Below are 18516 nucleotides of genomic sequence, written 5' to 3'. Positions count from 1 at the left end.
CAAATACCAGCACACAAGAATCTGTGTGTATGTGTGTCTTCATCTCTCTCCCCAAAATGTGTGTGTGTGTGTGTGTGTGTGCCCGCAATGCATGTGTGTCTCTCTCGCTCTGCAGGAAGGATCAAACACACACTCAGCAAAGTCTGCAAACTGCAGTGTAAAGCACAAGGCTTGAAATGTGCCGTCTGATACTGCAGTCGGGTGTAGCTACAGTATGTCAAATCAGAATCTCATCCATTTGCAGAATGTATCCTTCTCTGTGTGCACAGTCACGTCAGTGGAGGTGAAATCAGATAAGATTGGAATGTATTTGTTTTGGAGATGGAGAGAGAGAGAGAGAGAGAGAGAGAGAGAGAGAGAGAGAGAGAGAGAGAGAGAGAGAGGAACAGAGCCCATGTAAAATGGCCACTGTCACATCATGCAACTGTGTTATAAGCAGGTTTTAAACCCAGTAGTGGTTTTCTATTCAATTCTATTCTATTCTATTCATCCCTGTAGGGACTGACAGGACTAACACTGCAGGTTGAAGCTACAGTGAATGGGGAGATTACTATGCAGACAGGAGATACTGTATGAGTCACAGCCTCTGAACAATATTCTCTTCCTTCCACTCTATCATCTCTCTATGATCATACTTTGAAGCTGAAGTGGGTCACTTTATTTAAATACAATATGAGCTGCACAGGCCTACTATTTCCCCTGATAGGTATGATTGAAAGTGCCTGGTACCAATTCTGTTTTTACTGTCTTGCTAACTCTGAATGGTCATTGGGAGTTGGCAAAACAGCCCAAACAGATCTTGGACCAGGCTATGATTGAAAGTTCATTGGGGTGAATAAAAAATAGAATATGCTGTATGACACAATCATTGATCTTCAGTAGAGATACAACTTTAGTGTAGACATCATGTCCATCTTTAGAGAGATAAAATACATCATGTCAATCTTTAGAGAGATAAAATACATCATGTCAATCTTTAGAGAGATAAAATACATCATGTCCATCTTTAGAGAGATAAAATACATCATGTCAATCTTTAGAGAGATAAAATAGACTAAATTGCAGCCATGACCCAACTGAGCTTCAAGACATCTGAGAGAATCATGAAAGTGAAACTGAGGAGTCAATTTAAAAAAAACAATATCCTGTTTAGTCAAATACGTCTAATAATAAGACAAATATTTGACTCCTGAGTTGAAGTATTTAGTGCAGAGTTGAAGACAGAGTGTGTTCGTGTTATGCCATAATGGATATAAACCCAGTGAACAAAGATAGTGTTTTCTTTCCTCAGTCAGGATGCTTGACCTGGAACTCACTGTTTGTGTGTGTGTTGTGTGTGCGCGCGTGTATGTGTGAGTGTGTGTGTGCGTGTGTGTGTGTGTGTACATATACAATATATCTATATCTCTCACCTCATGGTGGTGTATCTGGGCCTGTAGTTCATGTATGTTACTGGTTGAAACGGGTCGGTCCTGTATGATGCGGTGAGCTTCCTCTATCAGCCTCTGGAGGTTCCTCACTTCCTGCTCATACTGCTCATACTGCACCACGGCCTCCTGGGAAAAAGAGTCCAAAGCAGGTTGGGATCAACTCAACTAAAATCAGGTATTTACTAAGAAAGTATAGTGAAATGATAGTTACACAGTAATGGTATAATTGTTTGTTTCTTTGGGGTTTATAACAACAAGCACCCTTGCACAGAGAGTATGTTAAAGATGGTTTAGTTGGTTACTCTGCCTTTTACCTTTTAACAGCCCATTCAAGGTCAGCTCATCCCTCCCAGACCTAATCTTTACCAAAACCAGCTTAACAACCAAATCAGCCCTGAGCCACTAAGTTAAAGTGATGCTCCAAAGGTTTTTTATCATTTCAGACAGTACTTTTTGAAAATGTGCTCACAAGCCAAAACGGATCCCCAAGAATGACCTCATCCATTTTGTATGATATGTTACAAATTTGTAAGATCCCAGACTGCGTCTTTAAGAAGAATCCTGAGATGAGCAAACAGAAAAGAGAATTTCCAGCCCACAGCTGCTCCTTTTGCCATTTGTCTGTTTTAGCGAGACAGCTTGTCACACAGAAACAGTTGTTGTGCCCTGCCCTATAACAGCACTTGCGGCATGTCTTACAGCTGAATGACTGCTGTTACTTACTTTGCCCAGCAGTCCCACGCAGCTTTCTCAGCTTTACGATGACTATATCTTCTGTATCAGAATAATGTATCATTTGATATGATGCTGTGGGTGTCGACTACCTACCTGTAGAATGTTGCACTGTTGGATTGTGGTGTGCTGTAGCTGGCTGGCCTCCTGCTGCAGGCTCTGGGCTGTTCTGCAGATGGACAGGCTGGCCACTACCTCCTCCGGCAGCCGGAGGGCGCTCTGACACAGCTGTACCGCCTGCACCTGCTGCTTGAAGGCCTCCATCTCCACCAACAGACGCTGGGTGGACAGGACGAACAGGAATGTTTAAAGGGAATAATGTATATATTTTGTAGTACAATGCTGTTCCAGTGTTCCACAGTATCTGTCTCTAGTATGTGGGTGGTTACTTGTGTTGTGGGTTTTAATACCAGTCTGAGTGGGTGGTCAAGTCAGGTGGGTGGAAGCATACCATTGTGACAGATTATGGCAGTGATCTATCTCCATAAGTGTTTACCTGTCTGTGTGTGAGCTGCTCCCTGAGGCTGAGTCGTGCTAGGTCAGGAGAGGTGAGTGTGAGCTGGGCCTGGTCCAGAGAGTCATGCAGGGTCTTCACCTCAGCCTCCAGGCGAACCATGTCCTGATGGGAGACACACAGGTAAGACAGTTCCAGTTCCATAGTTCCACAATATTTACTGAACCCCCCCCCCCTAACTAAATCTCACAATTCCATTAGTGATTATTAGAAACAGACTTCAATCTAGGGAGCTACTGCAGGGCAGTCAAGACAAATTAAAAGATTACAGCAACCCAGGCCTAGAGTCTGTAGTGCTGATGCAGTTCTGATGCAGTTAGCCTCGCGCACCAGCCTTCTAGGCTTACGGCTGGTGGAAAGACTAGTGTAGGGACTGGTAATGACCACAAGATGGAAGTGTGGTGTCAATAAACGCTCTAGTAACAGCCGCATTCTTAACTGCATTGTTTCTGTCATTTCCTGGATTCCTGTTTGCAACTGGTTTAACTGGGGCTTCCTGGTTTGTTGGACACAGGAACGTACCCAGGTCTGAATCAAGGTACAACACCAGAGTCTGGGTTTGTGTGATGTTGGCGTTAACTTAATACAGTAAGTACCCACATACTATACTGAACAAAAATATAAAGGCAACATGTCAAGTGTTAGTCCCATGTTTCATGAGCTGAAATACAAGATCCCAGAAATGTTCCATATACACAAAAAGCTTATTTATCTCAAATTATGTGCACACATTTGTTTACATCACTGTTAGTCAGAATTTCTCCTTTGCCAAGATAATCCATCCTCCTGACAGATGTGGCATATCAAGAAGCTGATTTAACAGCATGATCATTACACAGGTGCACCTTGTGTTGGGGACAATAAAAGGCCATTCTAAAATGTGAAGTTTTGTCACACAACACAATGCAACAGATGTCTCAGGTTTTGAGGGAGCGTGCAATTGTCATGCTATCTGCAGGAACGTCCACCATAACTGTTGCCAGAGTATTGAATGTTAATTTCTCTACCATAAGCTGCCTCCAACGTCATTTCAGAGAATTTGGCAGTACATCCAACCGACCTCACAACCGCAGACCACGTGTAAACACGCCAACCTAGGACCTCCACATCCAGCTTCTTCACCCACCGGGATCATCTGAGACCAGCCACCTAGACAGCTGATGAAACTGAGGAGTATTTCTGTCTGTAATAAAGTTCTTTCTGGGGAAAAACTCATTCTGATTGGCTGGCCTGGCACCCGCTGAAATCGTTGAAATTGTTGCATTTTGCGTTTATATTTTTGTTTAGTATAAGTTATCTTTTAATTACTTTCCTTGGCTGTGATGGACGCAGCATTAAATGGCTAAGGACCGGCAGAATGTTGCACAACATAATGGTGTATAATTACAGGATCATCAGTGATGTAGTGGTAAAAAAAACATGTCGGGTAAATTCTGATCGCCGGTTGCGTTGAAAAAGTACGCTCCTTATACTTTACATTCATTTTTCCACAAAAGGTGGGTTAACTGATGGGCAAAAACTCTACACCACTGAGGCATGTTACCAGGTTGTAAAAAGGGGGTGCTATTAGGACAGATTTTGTTGGTAATAATGACAGGTACGTTGTGAGGTTATAAAAAGGTGACAGGCTTTATTGTTTTTTTGTGGATTTTGTCATGACTGTCCACGAGAATACAAATAGGTCAGATCAGGTTTGTAATGAATAACTTCACTCAGACCCCTCTCACCCGCAGAGGGGAGAGGAAAGAAATAGATGAGATTAACAACTCACGTCTTGTTGTAAATCAAGGAAAGAAGATTCAGCCCTCCCTCTCCAATATTCACCAAAGGAATGTCCTTTGTTTCAATAAATTTTTTCCCACCAAAACACTAACACGTTCAAAAGCGAATACTGGAACAATATTTCTAACATGGAACGTGGGGAATGGTCAGAGACGATCTATAGAACACTTAGATTGAATCATACTACACCGGCTCCGACACTCGTCTTATGTAAAGGGCTTGCAAACTATTACAGACTACAAAGGGAAGCACAGCTGCAAGCTGCCCAGTGACACGAGCCTACCAGACGAGCTAAATCACTTCTATGCTTGCTTCGAGGCAAGCAACACTGAGGCATGCATGAGAGCATCAGCTGTTCTGGACGGCGGTGTGATCATGCTCTCCGTAGTCGATGTGAGTAAGACCTTTAAACAGGCCAACATTCACAAGGCTGCGGGGCCAGACGGATTACCAGGATGTGTGCTCCTGGCATGTGCTGACCAACTGGCAGGTGTCTTCACTGACATTTTCAACATGTCCCCTCCTGTACTCCTTTTCACCCACGACTGCATGGCCAGGCACGACTCCAACACCATCATTAAGTTTGCAGACGGCACAACAGTGGTCACCGAGTGATCACCGACAACAACGAGACAGCCTATAGGGAGGAGGTCAGAGACCTGCCCTGGGGGTGCCAGAATAACATCCTAACCAAGACTAAGGAGATGATTGTGGACTACAGGAAAAGGAGGACTGAGCACGCCCCCATTCTCATCGACCGGGCTGTAGTGGAGCAGGTTGAGAGCTACAAGTTCCTTGGTGTCCACATCAACAACAAACTAGAATTGTCCAAACACACCAAGACAGTCGTAAAGAGGGCACGACAAAGCCTATTCCCCCTCAGGAAACTAAAAAGATTTGGCATGGGTCCTGAGATCCTCATAAGGTTCTACAGCTACAACATCGAGAGCATTGAGCACTGGTTGCATCACTGCCTGGTACGGCAAATGCTCGGCCTCCGACCGCAAGGCACTACAGAGGGTAGATGCAAGGAGGTTACGACTGTTCAGAATGATGATATGATACGAGGTTATGATTAATAAGTTGATTGTTTACAGATGTGATAGGTAAAGACCTTTAAATAGGGAGATGGTAACTCTTTAAAGAACCGCTCTCATGGTGCCCCAAATCCTAATGAGTTGATTGTTACATTATTCATTTAATCAGGTAACAATTAAACATAGTTATTTGATTAGATAAATAACAGTCTTCAGATTTATGTTAAATTCAAGTCACAAAAGTTTTAATAACAGGTGCGTTACCTTGGTTAAATAATGACAGGTGTGTTAGTTACCTTGGCTGCATCCTGCAGGCTCTGGAGGCGTGTCTTTGCACTCTGCTGCAACTCCTCAGTGCATCTGCTCAGTTGTTTCACCTGCTGGCTCCACCCCTCCGTCTGTAGCACCTCCCCCAGCTGCCCTTCCCTTTCCCCCATGGCCTCCAGGTCACCATGGAGACCACGACACTCTCGCAGCACCGCCTGTCACCATGGGAACACAGAGCGGTAGAGATAGAAGGAGCGCTAAACAGACATCACTCAGGCTAGGGACAACACTAAAGAACCTGACTGGCTGCCCTTTATGTCACTCAATAATGAGACACCCACCTGGTGGGCTCTGATTTGCTCCTGAAGCTGAGAGGCGGAGCTCCAGATTATGTTGCCAGTGACCAGGGTCTCTGCTTTCTCAGCCCAGCCCAGGAGGAACTGCCTCATCCCCTTATACTCCTCCAGATGCTGCTCTGCCTGCTCAGCACACAGGGTGGGACATGATAAAGGAGAGGTGAGGAGAGAGGAGAGAAGGAGGCGAGTGAGAGACATACTCCTCTGAATATCATTGTCATCGCCATATACATTTTTTTATTTTATCGTTTAGCAGATGCTTTTTCCAGAATAATTTACAGGAGCAATCAGGGTTAAGTGCCTTGCTCAAGGGCACATTGACAGTTTTTTCACCGAGTAGGCACAGGGATTCCAACCAGCAACCTTTTGGTTACTGGCTCAACTCTTCTTAACCGCAAGGCTACCTGCCGCCCTATATGTTAGGAAGTCATGCTACCACAGCTTATTGCCTAATGGAGGAGTTAAGATTGATGACAGATATGGATTGACATCTGACCTTGTGTAGTTGGTTGGCCCGTTCCTGGGCCTGTTGTGTGGTCAGGCGCTGGACCTCAGCCAGTCTGGACAGGGCGTCTCCCAGCTGCTTACACAGTAGAGGGTTCTGGTCCCCAAACTCCTGTACTGCTACAACCAGCTCAGCCAGGGAGCGACCACAACCCTCACACTCTTCACACAGACACTAGAGGGAGAGAGGTAGAGGAAGAGGGGGAAGTGGATGGGTGGAGGGAGGAGGTATAAGAATCCCATCTGGAATATTTCTCACAGAAGTGGGTCACTCTTGAAAGCAGGGGGGCAGCTCTTGTCATTCCAAGTCTTCACTAATACCCCTATAGACCAATCATTAACCTCAATGTCTGAAAATGTATTGCCAGTTTAATGAGGGCTAATTACCTTGGTTTCCTCCTTGGCCTGCTCCAGGTCTGTAGCCTTCTCACTGATCTTCAGAGAGATGGTCTTCAACTTCCCCTCAATGTCCTGCAGTCTGGAACTAAAGTCCTCCTTCACATCTCTGGTCTGCTGCACCTCTCTCTCCCTCGACTGGACCTGGAACAGTCATGGCAGATATTAGAATGATAAAATATCCATGGACATTTATAAGGGTGCCATAATCTCCTATTGAACTCTAATTTGTCTCATTATTATGCCACGACACATTTCCGAAAAGCTTGTGTCAGAGTGCCCCCTAGAGACCAAATGCAAGAAGAACCACCAAAACTGTCAGACCCACAGAGTATCTAGGTCTAATCTAAGAATATACATTTGAATTACAACAGATTTATATAATCAGCAGTATAACTGACTAACTTATTAACTAACTAACTAACTAACTAAGATCACCCATAGTTCCAGAGGGGGAGTTCCAGAGGGGGAAGGTACCTGGTCCTCAGCGGAGCCCAGGGCGAGTGTCACCTCAGCCAGCTGCATGCTCAGTTCAGAGGGCAGGGCTGTCTGGAGGTCCTGGTACTTGTTCTGTTGCAGCTCCACCATCCTCTCCACACTCTGGCGCCTACTGATGACCTCACCATGGGCTGTCTGTGTGATAGATTGACAATAAGGGATTACTACTGGCTGCAAACTTTTTGGATATGGAAAAAAGTGTGTCTTTAAACAGGTCAAGCGGTCTGTGTGTGTGCGTGTGTGATTGTGATTGTGAGTCTACACACTCGTACCTCTAGCTCATGCAGCAGTGAGTCCAGGTCAGATGAAGGGCTCAGTAGCAGTCCCCTGGTGTCCTGGATCCATCCCTTCACCAGTCCTAGCTCCCGCTCCACCTCCTCCCTCTCCCTCAGCTCCTGCTGCACCTGGGCCCTGCTACCACGCACCTGCAGCACCAGGCTGGGGACACACATGACATAAGATGATACCTCATTGTCTTATTACATAGAAATTGGATTTCCATCTCAAACCTCCTTCACCGTCAACACAGTAGCGATAATTTAGTAGAACCAACAGAATACATTTAGCCATAGCACAAATGCAAAATCCCCCCCCCCCCCGCGTTTACCTCTCATATATCTCCAGCATACTCCTGATCTCCTTCAGACAGGGTGTCTCTTCTCTAGTCTTGTCAGTTTTCTCCATCTCCATATCCTCTTCCTCCTGGTCCTCTCCTATCAGGCTGAGTGTGTTTTGCCCCAGCAGGGCCAGGGCTGACTGCTCTCTCTCCACCTCCAGGCTGAAGGAGTCATGGTATTCCAACAGGTTCTGTAGCGCCGCCCTGGTGGCTGCCTTCTCCACTGTGCTGTCTGGCACACGAGCATGGAGGTCTACTGACACAGACCGTACCTTCTCCATCTGAGGACAGAGGCAGAAATATTTCATGCTGAACAGAAACATGTCAATAGAAATTCAGGAATGTTTTTAGTAGAAATGTATATTTTGTGATATGTTAGCCAAGGTAATAGTTAAGCAATTGTTAATTAAGTTACAACAGTGTACTGATTAAGTTAGACCAAAACTCTGGAGCTCGGTGGTTACTTCTCTCTTCTAGTTAATTCTTTCTTTAAGTCCTTTTGTGTTGTCCTTGTTCTTCCTGTTGTGGTGCATAGAACCAGCCACAGGAAACTGACCCAGTCATTTATAACGGTGATGTCATGTCCAGTTGAACAATGGCCCCAAAGAAAGGCCCCAGGCAACAAGAACACGTCACATCAAAGGATGTGAGCATGTCCTATCTGATGACATCATTTCCTGTTAAGGAGTAGCGCTTTGTGGGAGCCCTTGTGAGTTGGAAGTGGATGGAAGGCTTTGGCGGGAGCTCATCGCTGGCCTGATGCCTAGAATTACATCAGTGTACACCCACTGAGTAGTGGCTGTATCTGAGCTAACATCCAACAGAAGTGACCTAAATCCACAGCAGTATGAATTCTTAAAGTAACTACTGATCTCAGAGGCATAAAGGCTGAGCCTCAACCCACTCCTCAAAAGTATCAACAAGGGGAGCACTGTTCTATGGAATGTATTTGAAAATACGTGGACTGAATCTGTTAGCTGCTGAAAACCACAGGTAGCCTAAAGTGTTCAAATTGCCAATGTGCCTGCTGGAATACTACATACAGTATGTGAATCTACAATAACTACATTTTCCCAAGCTAATATACACATACTGTATGTTGATATAGACAGATCTCCTACCTTCTCCCTGAAGCTCCTCCAGTCCCGAGCTGTGTCCTCCAGCGCTCTCTCCTGGGCTCGCGCCACGCTGCGCAGGCGGGTCCAACGTTGCCATAAAGATGACACAGAGTGACCAATAGCAGCTTTGCTGGACTCAGACCCAACCAGAGCCAAATCTGTGGCCTTCTCTTTCAGGCCAGTCAGGGTGGGTTCACACCCATCAATCAGAATCACCAGAGACTAGAGATGAGACGAGAGAGACAGAGAGAGGGAAGTTTAAGTTGCAAGAAGAGAAGAAAAAGAGAGAGAGAGAGAGAGAGAGGGATAGAGAGAGAGAGAGAGCAAAAGAAATCATAGGTCAGAACTTCCACAAATTTACAACAGAAATTACAGAAATTCAGTGAAAGAAAACATTGATAATAAGTCATAAACAGTCATAGCTTACCTTGTAACTCTGGAGTTTGTCCTCAGCCTCCTGGCTATTGGCTGCCTTCGCCGAGGGGAACGCAGTCATCATACTTCCTGTTTCATTCATCTGTCCAATCAGCTCCTCTCTCTCCGTCTGGAAGGAGCTCCACTGAGCAGCACAGCTACAGATGACACATTCATTTTAGAGCAGTTAGATTCTGTAACACATGCACGCACCGCACACTCACACCATGTGAGACCTTACCTCTGCAGATCCTCCCGGTAACCCTTCAGCTGCTCTTTGACCTCTGACCCCTTCTGTCGCATTACCTCCACACCTTCTTTCTTTCTTTCACTTTCTTTCATCTCCTTCGTCACTCCCAGCCCCACCAGACCATCCAGCTGAGCACCCAGGGTCTCCAGCTCATCTAGTTTAGCCATGAAGGCCGGTTCCTGGGCTGAGATCTCCTCCAGCTCCCTGAGGCTCTCTGTCTGGTTCTCCAGCTCTATTCCCAGGGTGGTTCTCTGGAGAAAAGCCCCAGCTTCGTCAAGCCACTTGCGGGCTGACTGCTGGGTGGATTGGTGCCTCTTGACCAGGGACAGAGTCTGATCCAGGCTCAGCTAAAGTCCACACAAAATGAATGAATGTGTTGGACTTTTCATTGGAAAGTAATCTATTCCCAGTTAAAAAGTGCTTACTGTATGCCAAAGGTCAAGAGGATAATGAGTAGCAACCACTCACTCACTGCTAATTAATGAGATAATGTTTTAAGAATGATTGAATCAGTTATCAGGGGATGATTTTATCCAGGATAAGTAATTCACTAGGAGGACAGATTAAATCATCATGAGACTACTCAGATAAATAACTGAACTACTTATCGCGAGATCATGACAATATTCATTTAACTGGTCTGTTATGAATGTCCTTTCAGACAAAGCCTGTTAATATTGATAACATGGGGGAGAGGTTATTACAGATGAGTCAGATCATCAATGATAGACTAGGTTTATGTAAAAACAAGGCTCCCTTTTCAGCTACTTCAGTCAACAGTTATGATTTACAACATCGTAAAAAAACTAGATTTGATATCTTATGCTCATTTTTAAACATTATCTTTAGATCCAGTGTGTACACATACATTACACAATAGTATAGTATATTTACCTGCTTGGTTCTAAGTGCTTGTTGGATGTCAGCCCTCAGTTTAGCCAGCTCCTCTAGGTTAGCCTCCACATGGGCAGGGCAGGCCTCATTTCTACTGCTGTATCTCTGCTTCTCCCTGCTGCCCATGGCATCTGCTACCCTCATTCTGGACTGCACCTCTTCCTCTACCACCTTCAGTCTCCTGACCTCCTCCTCTACCATCTCAACTTTCACCTCTGGAAGGGTCAATGGTTGCCCAAGCTTCTTCCTCAGACTCTTCAGCCAATCTGATGTCCGCCGAGTCTCTTTCTCAAATTCTTTGTCCTTCTTGAGACAGTTTTCACATTCTGTAACACAATCTTTTACTTCCGACCTTACGGACTGCAGCTCTTTTTGATGCGAGGTCACTATCTCTCTGGAGGCCTGGATGGCGGCAGGATCACAGGTCAATCCCAGGTCTTCTGTATGTTGGGTGAGTCTCTCCAGGTGAGAGCCCATCCTTTCCAGATCTTCCAGCAGTGTGTAAAGACTCGTCAGTCTCTCTGTGCCACCTAATGTGGTGTCTGAGTCTGACTTCATTCTAGTGAACTGCTCTTTCACTGACTTCAACTCAGAGTCTAGTTTTGCTGATGTTGCATTATACTCTGCCAATGTTTTCAATGAGTCGTCAAGATGTTTCAGTCTCTGGTCAAGGGTCCTCTTCAGATTGTCATGGAGGTTAACCAGCTGTTCTGTCTCCTCAGCATGGCATCGTTGGCCCCTGCTGAGAAACCCCTCAGTCTTCCTCCTCAGCTCTCTCACCGCAGGGCTGAGCTGAGACAGGCTTTCAGACAGATCTCTATGGTCATGACGGAGATGAACAACTTCTTGTTCTTGAATACTGACTGTCCGTTTCGCTAAACCGTCTAACTGCTCCTGAAGCTCCTCCAATGCTCTACAAGTGACATTGAAGAAGCAGTCGTAGTCCTTTCTCTCTAGGATAGCCTGCTGGATCCTGTCCCTCTTCTCTTTGGCTAACGCTAGGATGCTGTTGTATTGTTGAGGGAGGGCGTTGAGCTTCTCGTCCAGGTAGCAATGGTCTACCTCCTTTAGCGAGGGGAGAATCTCCTGCCCCACCCTCTGGACGATGAGTAGGAGGTTCTCGTATTCCGACGCCTGCTCTAGAACGTTCTGGAACTTCGCCAGTCGACCCTGCAGTTCCGAATCGTCATCGGCGTTGCAGGTGAAGTCAATCTCGGGGAAGGTAATGCCATCTGCCCGTCTCAGCCAGTGACACGTCCTATCCAGGTCGACCTTGAAGTACTTCCTGGAGGTCAGGGCTCTGTCCAGGTCCTGCAGGCGATGGGTGGTTCTCTGGAAGGCCGTCTCAAAGACCCTCTGGAGCTCCTCCAGCCTGGTCACGGTCTCCCCCCGCTCCTGGTCCGTGGCGTCCCTCTCCAGGTCACGACCCTGGACCCACAGAGAGGCCAACTCCCCCTGGTAGGCCCGCAGGCCGCTCTGGACCCCTCGGCACGTCACCACCTGCTTGGTCAGGTCGTCAGGGAGGAGAGCCACGTGGTCGTCCATTAAAGCCTTCCTCTCCTGCTGCTGGACCCAGGACAGAGCCCTCCCCACAGCCTGGAGGAACTGGGTCCGCTCTGTGAAGGCCTAGAAAATAACAATCACACTTTTTATTTAAAAAGCACTTTTCTTTTTTGTCATATTTTTATTTGAGTGCCTTCAAATAATTGAGATTTAAACCACCATTCCAGCAGGTTCCACATGATAAAACAAATATTCATAAAACTACTAAGCACTACTGCAGAAAAATGTATAAATACAATTTTGTGTATGTAAATTAAAACTAGATTAGACTACAAACCTTGCTGAGGTACTTCCTCCGCTGGCTCACCCTGGCACCCAGTGCCTCTACTTCTCCCTCGGCCTGGAGTACCAGCTCCTGCAGGCGTCTCCTCTCGCTCAGCCCCAGCCTAGAGGCCACGCGCTGGGCCTCGCTCACTGCCTGGCCCAGCAGCTGCCCCCGGGCCTCCAGCTCCACACACACACTCAGGTGGTCAAACAGGAAGCTCTGGGCCAGGTCTGGAGGAGGGCTGGTCTTCAGGGCTGATGTTAGGGCAGGACGCTGCTCCTCCATCCACTCCCGGGCCTCCCTCAGTTGGGCTTCCACCCGACCAAGGTCCTCCAGAGTCTGGGAAGAGTCCTGGATCTTCCCCTGGATCAGGCTGTCCAGCTGGGACCAGCGCTTCTCCAAGTGGCCCACCTGGACAAAGAAAAGTCTTCAGTAGAAACTCATGCATAATTATTCAGAGATATTGTTGGCAGTGCTTAAATATTGATCACATACATTATTAGGAAAACACATGCAGGATAATAAAGTGGGAATTGACCTAGGTTTTACCCAACTGAAGGGAGTTTTTACAGCACCTGTTGTTTGACCAGCTCCTTGTCCAGCAGGCTGAGGCGTGGCAGGACAGCCTGTCTCTGGTCCCTCAGCTCCTCTAGAGTTCCTCTCTGGTCCTCCAGGTCACAACACAGCTTTCTCAGAGCCTCCAGGTGCTCACTGGTGCTCTCTGTGTCTGCCCTGAGACACAAACACAGGGAGGGGGATAGGAAGAGGAGGTATTACTGTATGAGTCCACACTTTGAACGGTGTGTGTGTGTTTGTGTGTGTGTGTGTTTGGCATGTGTGCGTTTGTGTGTCCAGCTTTGTCATACCTGGCCAGGTAGTCCCACTCTCTGGACACCTGGTGGAAGAGTTCCTCCACGGCAGCCACACAGTCATGGTACTCCCCGCTCCTCTGCATGTCCTCACCCCTCTGACCCTCCAGCTCTTCAGCCCTCTGCCCCAACTCCTCCCAGGCCCTCCTCAGACCTCCCATCTCCTCCAGGGCAGGGGAGGACTGGCCCTCCGTCAGCCCAGCCACAGCCTCCCTCAGCTGGGTGACGTCGAACTGCTTCACTCTGAGCTGCTGGAGGAACTCCTGGTAGAATGAAGATGGTATAAGTATTGTACTGTCAATGCTTTCTGCTCAGAGCCAGTAACCATGATAGCACTGAAACAACAATGCAAGTGTTGATCTATCCATCCATACACCCATCCATCAGGTCAATTAACACCTAAACCATTACACTTCACAAGTGGTCACCCATCCATCCATTCAGTATAAATAAGCTAACAGATGACTACACTCAGTACTGACCTGTGACTGATCCAGTTGGTTCTGGGTGATCTTGGGCTCCAGTTCAGCCGGTCTCCTGGAGAGGTTCTGCAGCTGCTGCTCTGTCTCTCTGAGTTGAGCTTCCAGATCAGCCCGCTGCTCCTGAACGTCCCTCCAGCTCTCTGCCACCTCCTCACACACCAGCATCCTCTCCTCGATCTACATACACAGGGGAGACGGAAGCTTTATGTCTGAGGTATGTTAAGGATTGGAATGTTGCGTAATGCTTGAAACACAGTATTCACTGGTAATCAGTCGTAAGTTTGTTAGCTGATGTTTATCGATTGACATTGTAATGCCATATTGACACACAGAAACCAATGTCAATACATTCCCAATGCACTCTGTGGCTGTGGCTAATGAACCGTACTGAGATGTACTCACCTGTAGTTTGACCTGCTGGATGTCTTGGGCGGTCTCCCTCACCCTCTGCTCTGAAAGGTCACAGGTAGAACACACCAGCTGTAGGTAGGTACTGGCCTGCTCCTGGAGAGTCCGCTCATGCTTCACCTGGACAGTACAGCAGGTGAGAGACCAATCAACACGTAAACCATTACACTTGAGGAGTGAATGGCACTATTCAATTGAATATGACCTTCCCATTTGCAATTGCAAACAAAGTATGAAATTATATACATTATATCATGTTAATGTGTTATATATAATAATTATAATAATAATAACATATTATGCAAGATTAAAACCCTAGTTCACCAGTTCATACTGTAATCCCAGTTCAATGTGTACAGTATATCAGAGTAGGCATTGTATCTAGCTACTGTTTTGACAAAGCCACTTTGAAGGTATGCCAGCCAGATAGGTAATAAGTGTAGTGTTGGTGAGTGACCTGCTGTAGCGCCTCCTCCAGGCTGAGAGGGAGATGTGCAGTGGGCTCTGGTTCCTCTGAGACTGACACCAGCCAGGTCTGACACTGCTGCAGAGCATCCTGCAGACTGACATGCCTCTGCAACTCACGGTCCAAACTCTGGTACACCTGGGGGAGAGGGAAGGGAGAGAGAGAGCGAGAGAGAGAGAGAGAGAGAGAAAGTGCGCGCGAGAGAGAGAGAGACAGAGACAGAGACAGAGAGATAGACGGATGAAAAGATAGAGGGGTATAGAGATAAAATGGATGAAAGTCTATCTAAATCAAACAGATTCACAGTGAGCAGTACCCTCTTCTACATTGCAATGCCCTGGACTGTGCCAGTAAAACTATTGTAATGGATGGAGAAAACACCCTATGAAAGACATTAACACATTTCCATAAATCAAAAACCCTTCTATTCCCAAGTCCCTTTCATAAACAATAAACGTCTGGATGGTAAATAACTAAATAGTGTTTTGTTTGACAGGTGTTGAATGCAGAGGCGTCGCTGCCCTACAGGGGAGAGAATAACAGCAGGACATGATTGACATAGTTAATATGAGAGCCCTGAGGGGTATGATCCGTGATAGACATGTGTTGGCACAAGGCCTGGCAGAGTTGGCAGAAGGGGTACGAGGGTTGGCAAGGTGGTTGGGTTAGAGGGATATAGGCCTGGGAGTTTGGGACTAAGTTGGCAGGCATAGCATGGCATGGCAAGGCTGGATCGGCAGTTGTAGAATTGGCAGAAGGGTGTTGATAAAGTGTGGCTGGATCACACGGGTTAGCAGATTGGCTGAATAGGGCTGTACTGGGAGGTGAGCTGTTGACAGTGTGGACGAGCGGTATAGGGCTTGCCAAGATGACAGAGTCGATTTGGCTATTTTGGCCAAGAGTGATAAAATCAAGTTGACGGGGAGAGCAAGGAGGGAGAAATAAGGTAAGATTGAGATAGTGGCTTGGCTGGTACTATTGGTCTGTGTTGGCATTGGTGGTTGTGCTCTGCTTTGGCGGGCCTTATTTGGCAAGGAACATTTGGTTGGCAGTCAAGGGCTGTCTTGGGAGGAAGGTTTAGGTGTTTGTATGGGTTGGGATTAAGTGAGTGGCTGGGCAACTGCAGTGTTGATGGAGAGACTGTGTTGGTGTGTGTTGTAGTCTGTGCACAAAATTATATATATTTGCCTATTATAATTTGAATTGAAGGACGTCTTAATGTGGGTACCCCCCCAACACACCCCTCCCCCGCAGTACTCACTCTCTGTGCCGTGCTGCAGATGGCAGAGTAGCTGTCTCGGGTGCCTTGCTGCTGAGCCTGGACCTGCTGTCTCAGCCTGCTCTGCACACGCTCACTGCAGCCCTCCACCAGGTCATCTCCCCTCTCCTTCAGCCCAGACAGGCGGCCCTCAAAGCCTGCTATCTCCTCCATGATGGCCTGGACCAGGGGGGAGAGGAGGAACGGAGCCAAGCACTTTTTGGGTTAGTGAGGGGTTTGGTTGAAGAACATGGTGGACATCAAATAGACAAGAGTGCATGCTGAGCCAAAGGATCAGATTGGATGGATGAACTTGAGGGGAGGTCAAATTGAACAAAGAGAGAAAGAAATGTGACTTACATACAGAGATATCTGTGTCCTGCTCATGAGATAAAAGGATGAACACTGTTTATACTTGATTGCTATAGGATGTCTTGCTCCCAGACAGACTAAATAAATTCTTTGCTCGCTTTGAGGACAATACAGTGCCACTGACACGGCCCGCTACCAAAACCTGCGGACTCTCCTTCACAGCAGCTGACGTGAGTAAAACATTTAAATGTGTTAACCCACGCAAGGCTGCAGGCCCAGACGGCATCCCCAGCCGCGTCCTCAAAGCATGCGCAGACCAGCTGGCTGGTGTGTTTACGGACATATTCCGTAAACATTGATTACCAACAACGACAAGACAGCCTACAGGGAGGAGGTGATGGCCCTCAGAGTGTGGTGTCAGGAAAATAACCTCACACTCAACGTCAACAAAACAAAGGAGATGATTGTGGACTTCAGGAAACAGCAGAGGGAGCACCCCCCTATCCACATCGACGGGACAGTAGTGGAAAGGGTAGTAAGTTTTAAGTTCCTCGGCGTACACATCACGGACAAACTGAATTGGTCCACCCACACAGACAGCGTTGTGAAGAAGGCGCAGCAGAGCCTCTTCAACCTCAGGAGGCTGAAGAAATTCGGCTTGTCACCAAAAGCATTCACAAACTCCTACAGATGCACAATCGAGAGCATCCTGTCGGGCTGTATCACTGCCTGGTATGGCAACTGCTCCGCCCACAACCGTAAGGCTCTCCAGAGGGTAGTGAGGTCTGCACAACGCATCACCGGGGGCAAACTACCTGCCCTCCAGGACACCTACACTACCTGATGTCACAGGAAGGCCATAAAGATCATCAAGGACAACAACCACCCAAGCCACTGCCTGTTCACCCCACTATCATCCAGAAGGCGAGGTCAGTACAGGGACCGAGAGACTGAAAAACAGCTTATATCTCAAGGCCATCAGACTGTTAAACAGCCACCACTAAAATTGAGTGGCTGCTGCCAACATACAGACTCAACTCCAGCCACTTTAATAATGGAAATTGATGGAAATTGATGTAAAAAATGTATCACTAGCCACTTTAAACAATGCCACTTAAAATAATGTTTACATACCCTACATTACTCATCTCATATGTATATGTATATCCTGTACTCTATTTCATCTACTGCATCTTGCCATCTTTATGTAATACATGTATCACTAGCCACTTTAAACTATGACACTTTTATGTTTACATACCCTACATTACTCATCTCATATGTATATACTGTACTCGATACCATCTACTGCATCTTGCCTATGCCGTTCTGTACCATCACTCATTCATATATCTTTATGTACATATTCTTTATCCCTTTACACTTGTGTGTATAAGGTAGTAGTTGTGGAATTGTTAGGTTAGATTACTCGTTGGTTATTGCTGCATTGTCGGAACTAGAAGCACAAGCATTTCGCTACACTCGCATTAACATCTGCTAACCATGTGTATGTGACAAATAACATTTGATTTGATTTTATAGGCTAGAACCTGGCATGCCTAAATTAGGTGGCTCAGAATGGCTTTTCAATAGCAGATCAAATAAAAACACTATGAAAAAGCCATTAGATTAGTGTAATTAATAACACTGTCTGATTTGTCACCTTGTGACTGGCCAGCTGCTGAGTGGCTGCCTCAAGGCCTCCGCCAGCTGCGGGGTCAGGGGTCACCATCCTGCTGGACATCTGCAGCAGCCACCTCTCCACTTCCTGTAGCTCCACATGGTACACTTCCTGCTCCTTCACCTGGCCCTCCAGGCGCTGCACATGGGCCTGAGACACACACATTGTCATTCACACAAGCATACACAAACATTAAGCATTCACACACAGGCCCACAAACACACGCCGGTAGCAGTCCTAGCAGTGACCATAATAGTGATACTCAAACCAGCAACAAGTCTCAACAGTGCTACTATACTGTAGCAATAGTACCAACAGTACCAAGTTACTAACAGTAATAGCTGAAGTAGTCCAAACCTCTACTGTATTGTAACCATTATACAATAGCACTCAGAAAGCTGTCA

At 46.7% G+C, this 18516-nt stretch overlaps 1 protein-coding gene across 1 annotated transcript in view; it reads right to left on the bottom strand.

Annotated features, from left to right (window-relative positions):
• LOC139407237 (spectrin repeat containing, nuclear envelope 1a) overlaps positions 1-18516 on the bottom strand; it is a 168531-nt gene that overhangs the window by 69137 nt on the left and 80878 nt on the right. Inside the window, exons 71-92 of the mRNA XM_071150836.1 lie at positions 18095-18262; positions 16123-16299; positions 14853-14999; positions 14390-14515; positions 13988-14164; positions 13503-13768; positions 13212-13368; positions 12649-13047; positions 10809-12434; positions 9906-10261; positions 9678-9822; positions 9254-9472; positions 8124-8413; positions 7789-7954; positions 7496-7651; positions 7010-7162; positions 6615-6797; positions 6104-6241; positions 5792-5977; positions 2659-2781; positions 2259-2441; positions 1413-1556 (exon numbers count right to left, since the gene is read on the bottom strand). Coding sequence (XP_071006937.1) covers positions 1413-1556; positions 2259-2441; positions 2659-2781; positions 5792-5977; positions 6104-6241; positions 6615-6797; positions 7010-7162; positions 7496-7651; positions 7789-7954; positions 8124-8413; positions 9254-9472; positions 9678-9822; positions 9906-10261; positions 10809-12434; positions 12649-13047; positions 13212-13368; positions 13503-13768; positions 13988-14164; positions 14390-14515; positions 14853-14999; positions 16123-16299; positions 18095-18262 — 5685 coding nt within the window. The remainder of the gene's footprint in view (positions 1-1412; positions 1557-2258; positions 2442-2658; positions 2782-5791; positions 5978-6103; positions 6242-6614; positions 6798-7009; positions 7163-7495; positions 7652-7788; positions 7955-8123; positions 8414-9253; positions 9473-9677; positions 9823-9905; positions 10262-10808; positions 12435-12648; positions 13048-13211; positions 13369-13502; positions 13769-13987; positions 14165-14389; positions 14516-14852; positions 15000-16122; positions 16300-18094; positions 18263-18516) is intronic.

Source organism: Oncorhynchus clarkii, chromosome 4 (genome assembly GCF_045791955.1).
Source record: "Oncorhynchus clarkii lewisi isolate Uvic-CL-2024 chromosome 4, UVic_Ocla_1.0, whole genome shotgun sequence".
Classification (NCBI taxonomy): domain Eukaryota; kingdom Metazoa; phylum Chordata; class Actinopteri; order Salmoniformes; family Salmonidae; genus Oncorhynchus; species Oncorhynchus clarkii.
This window is presented reverse-complemented; position numbering and strand designations above follow the sequence as displayed.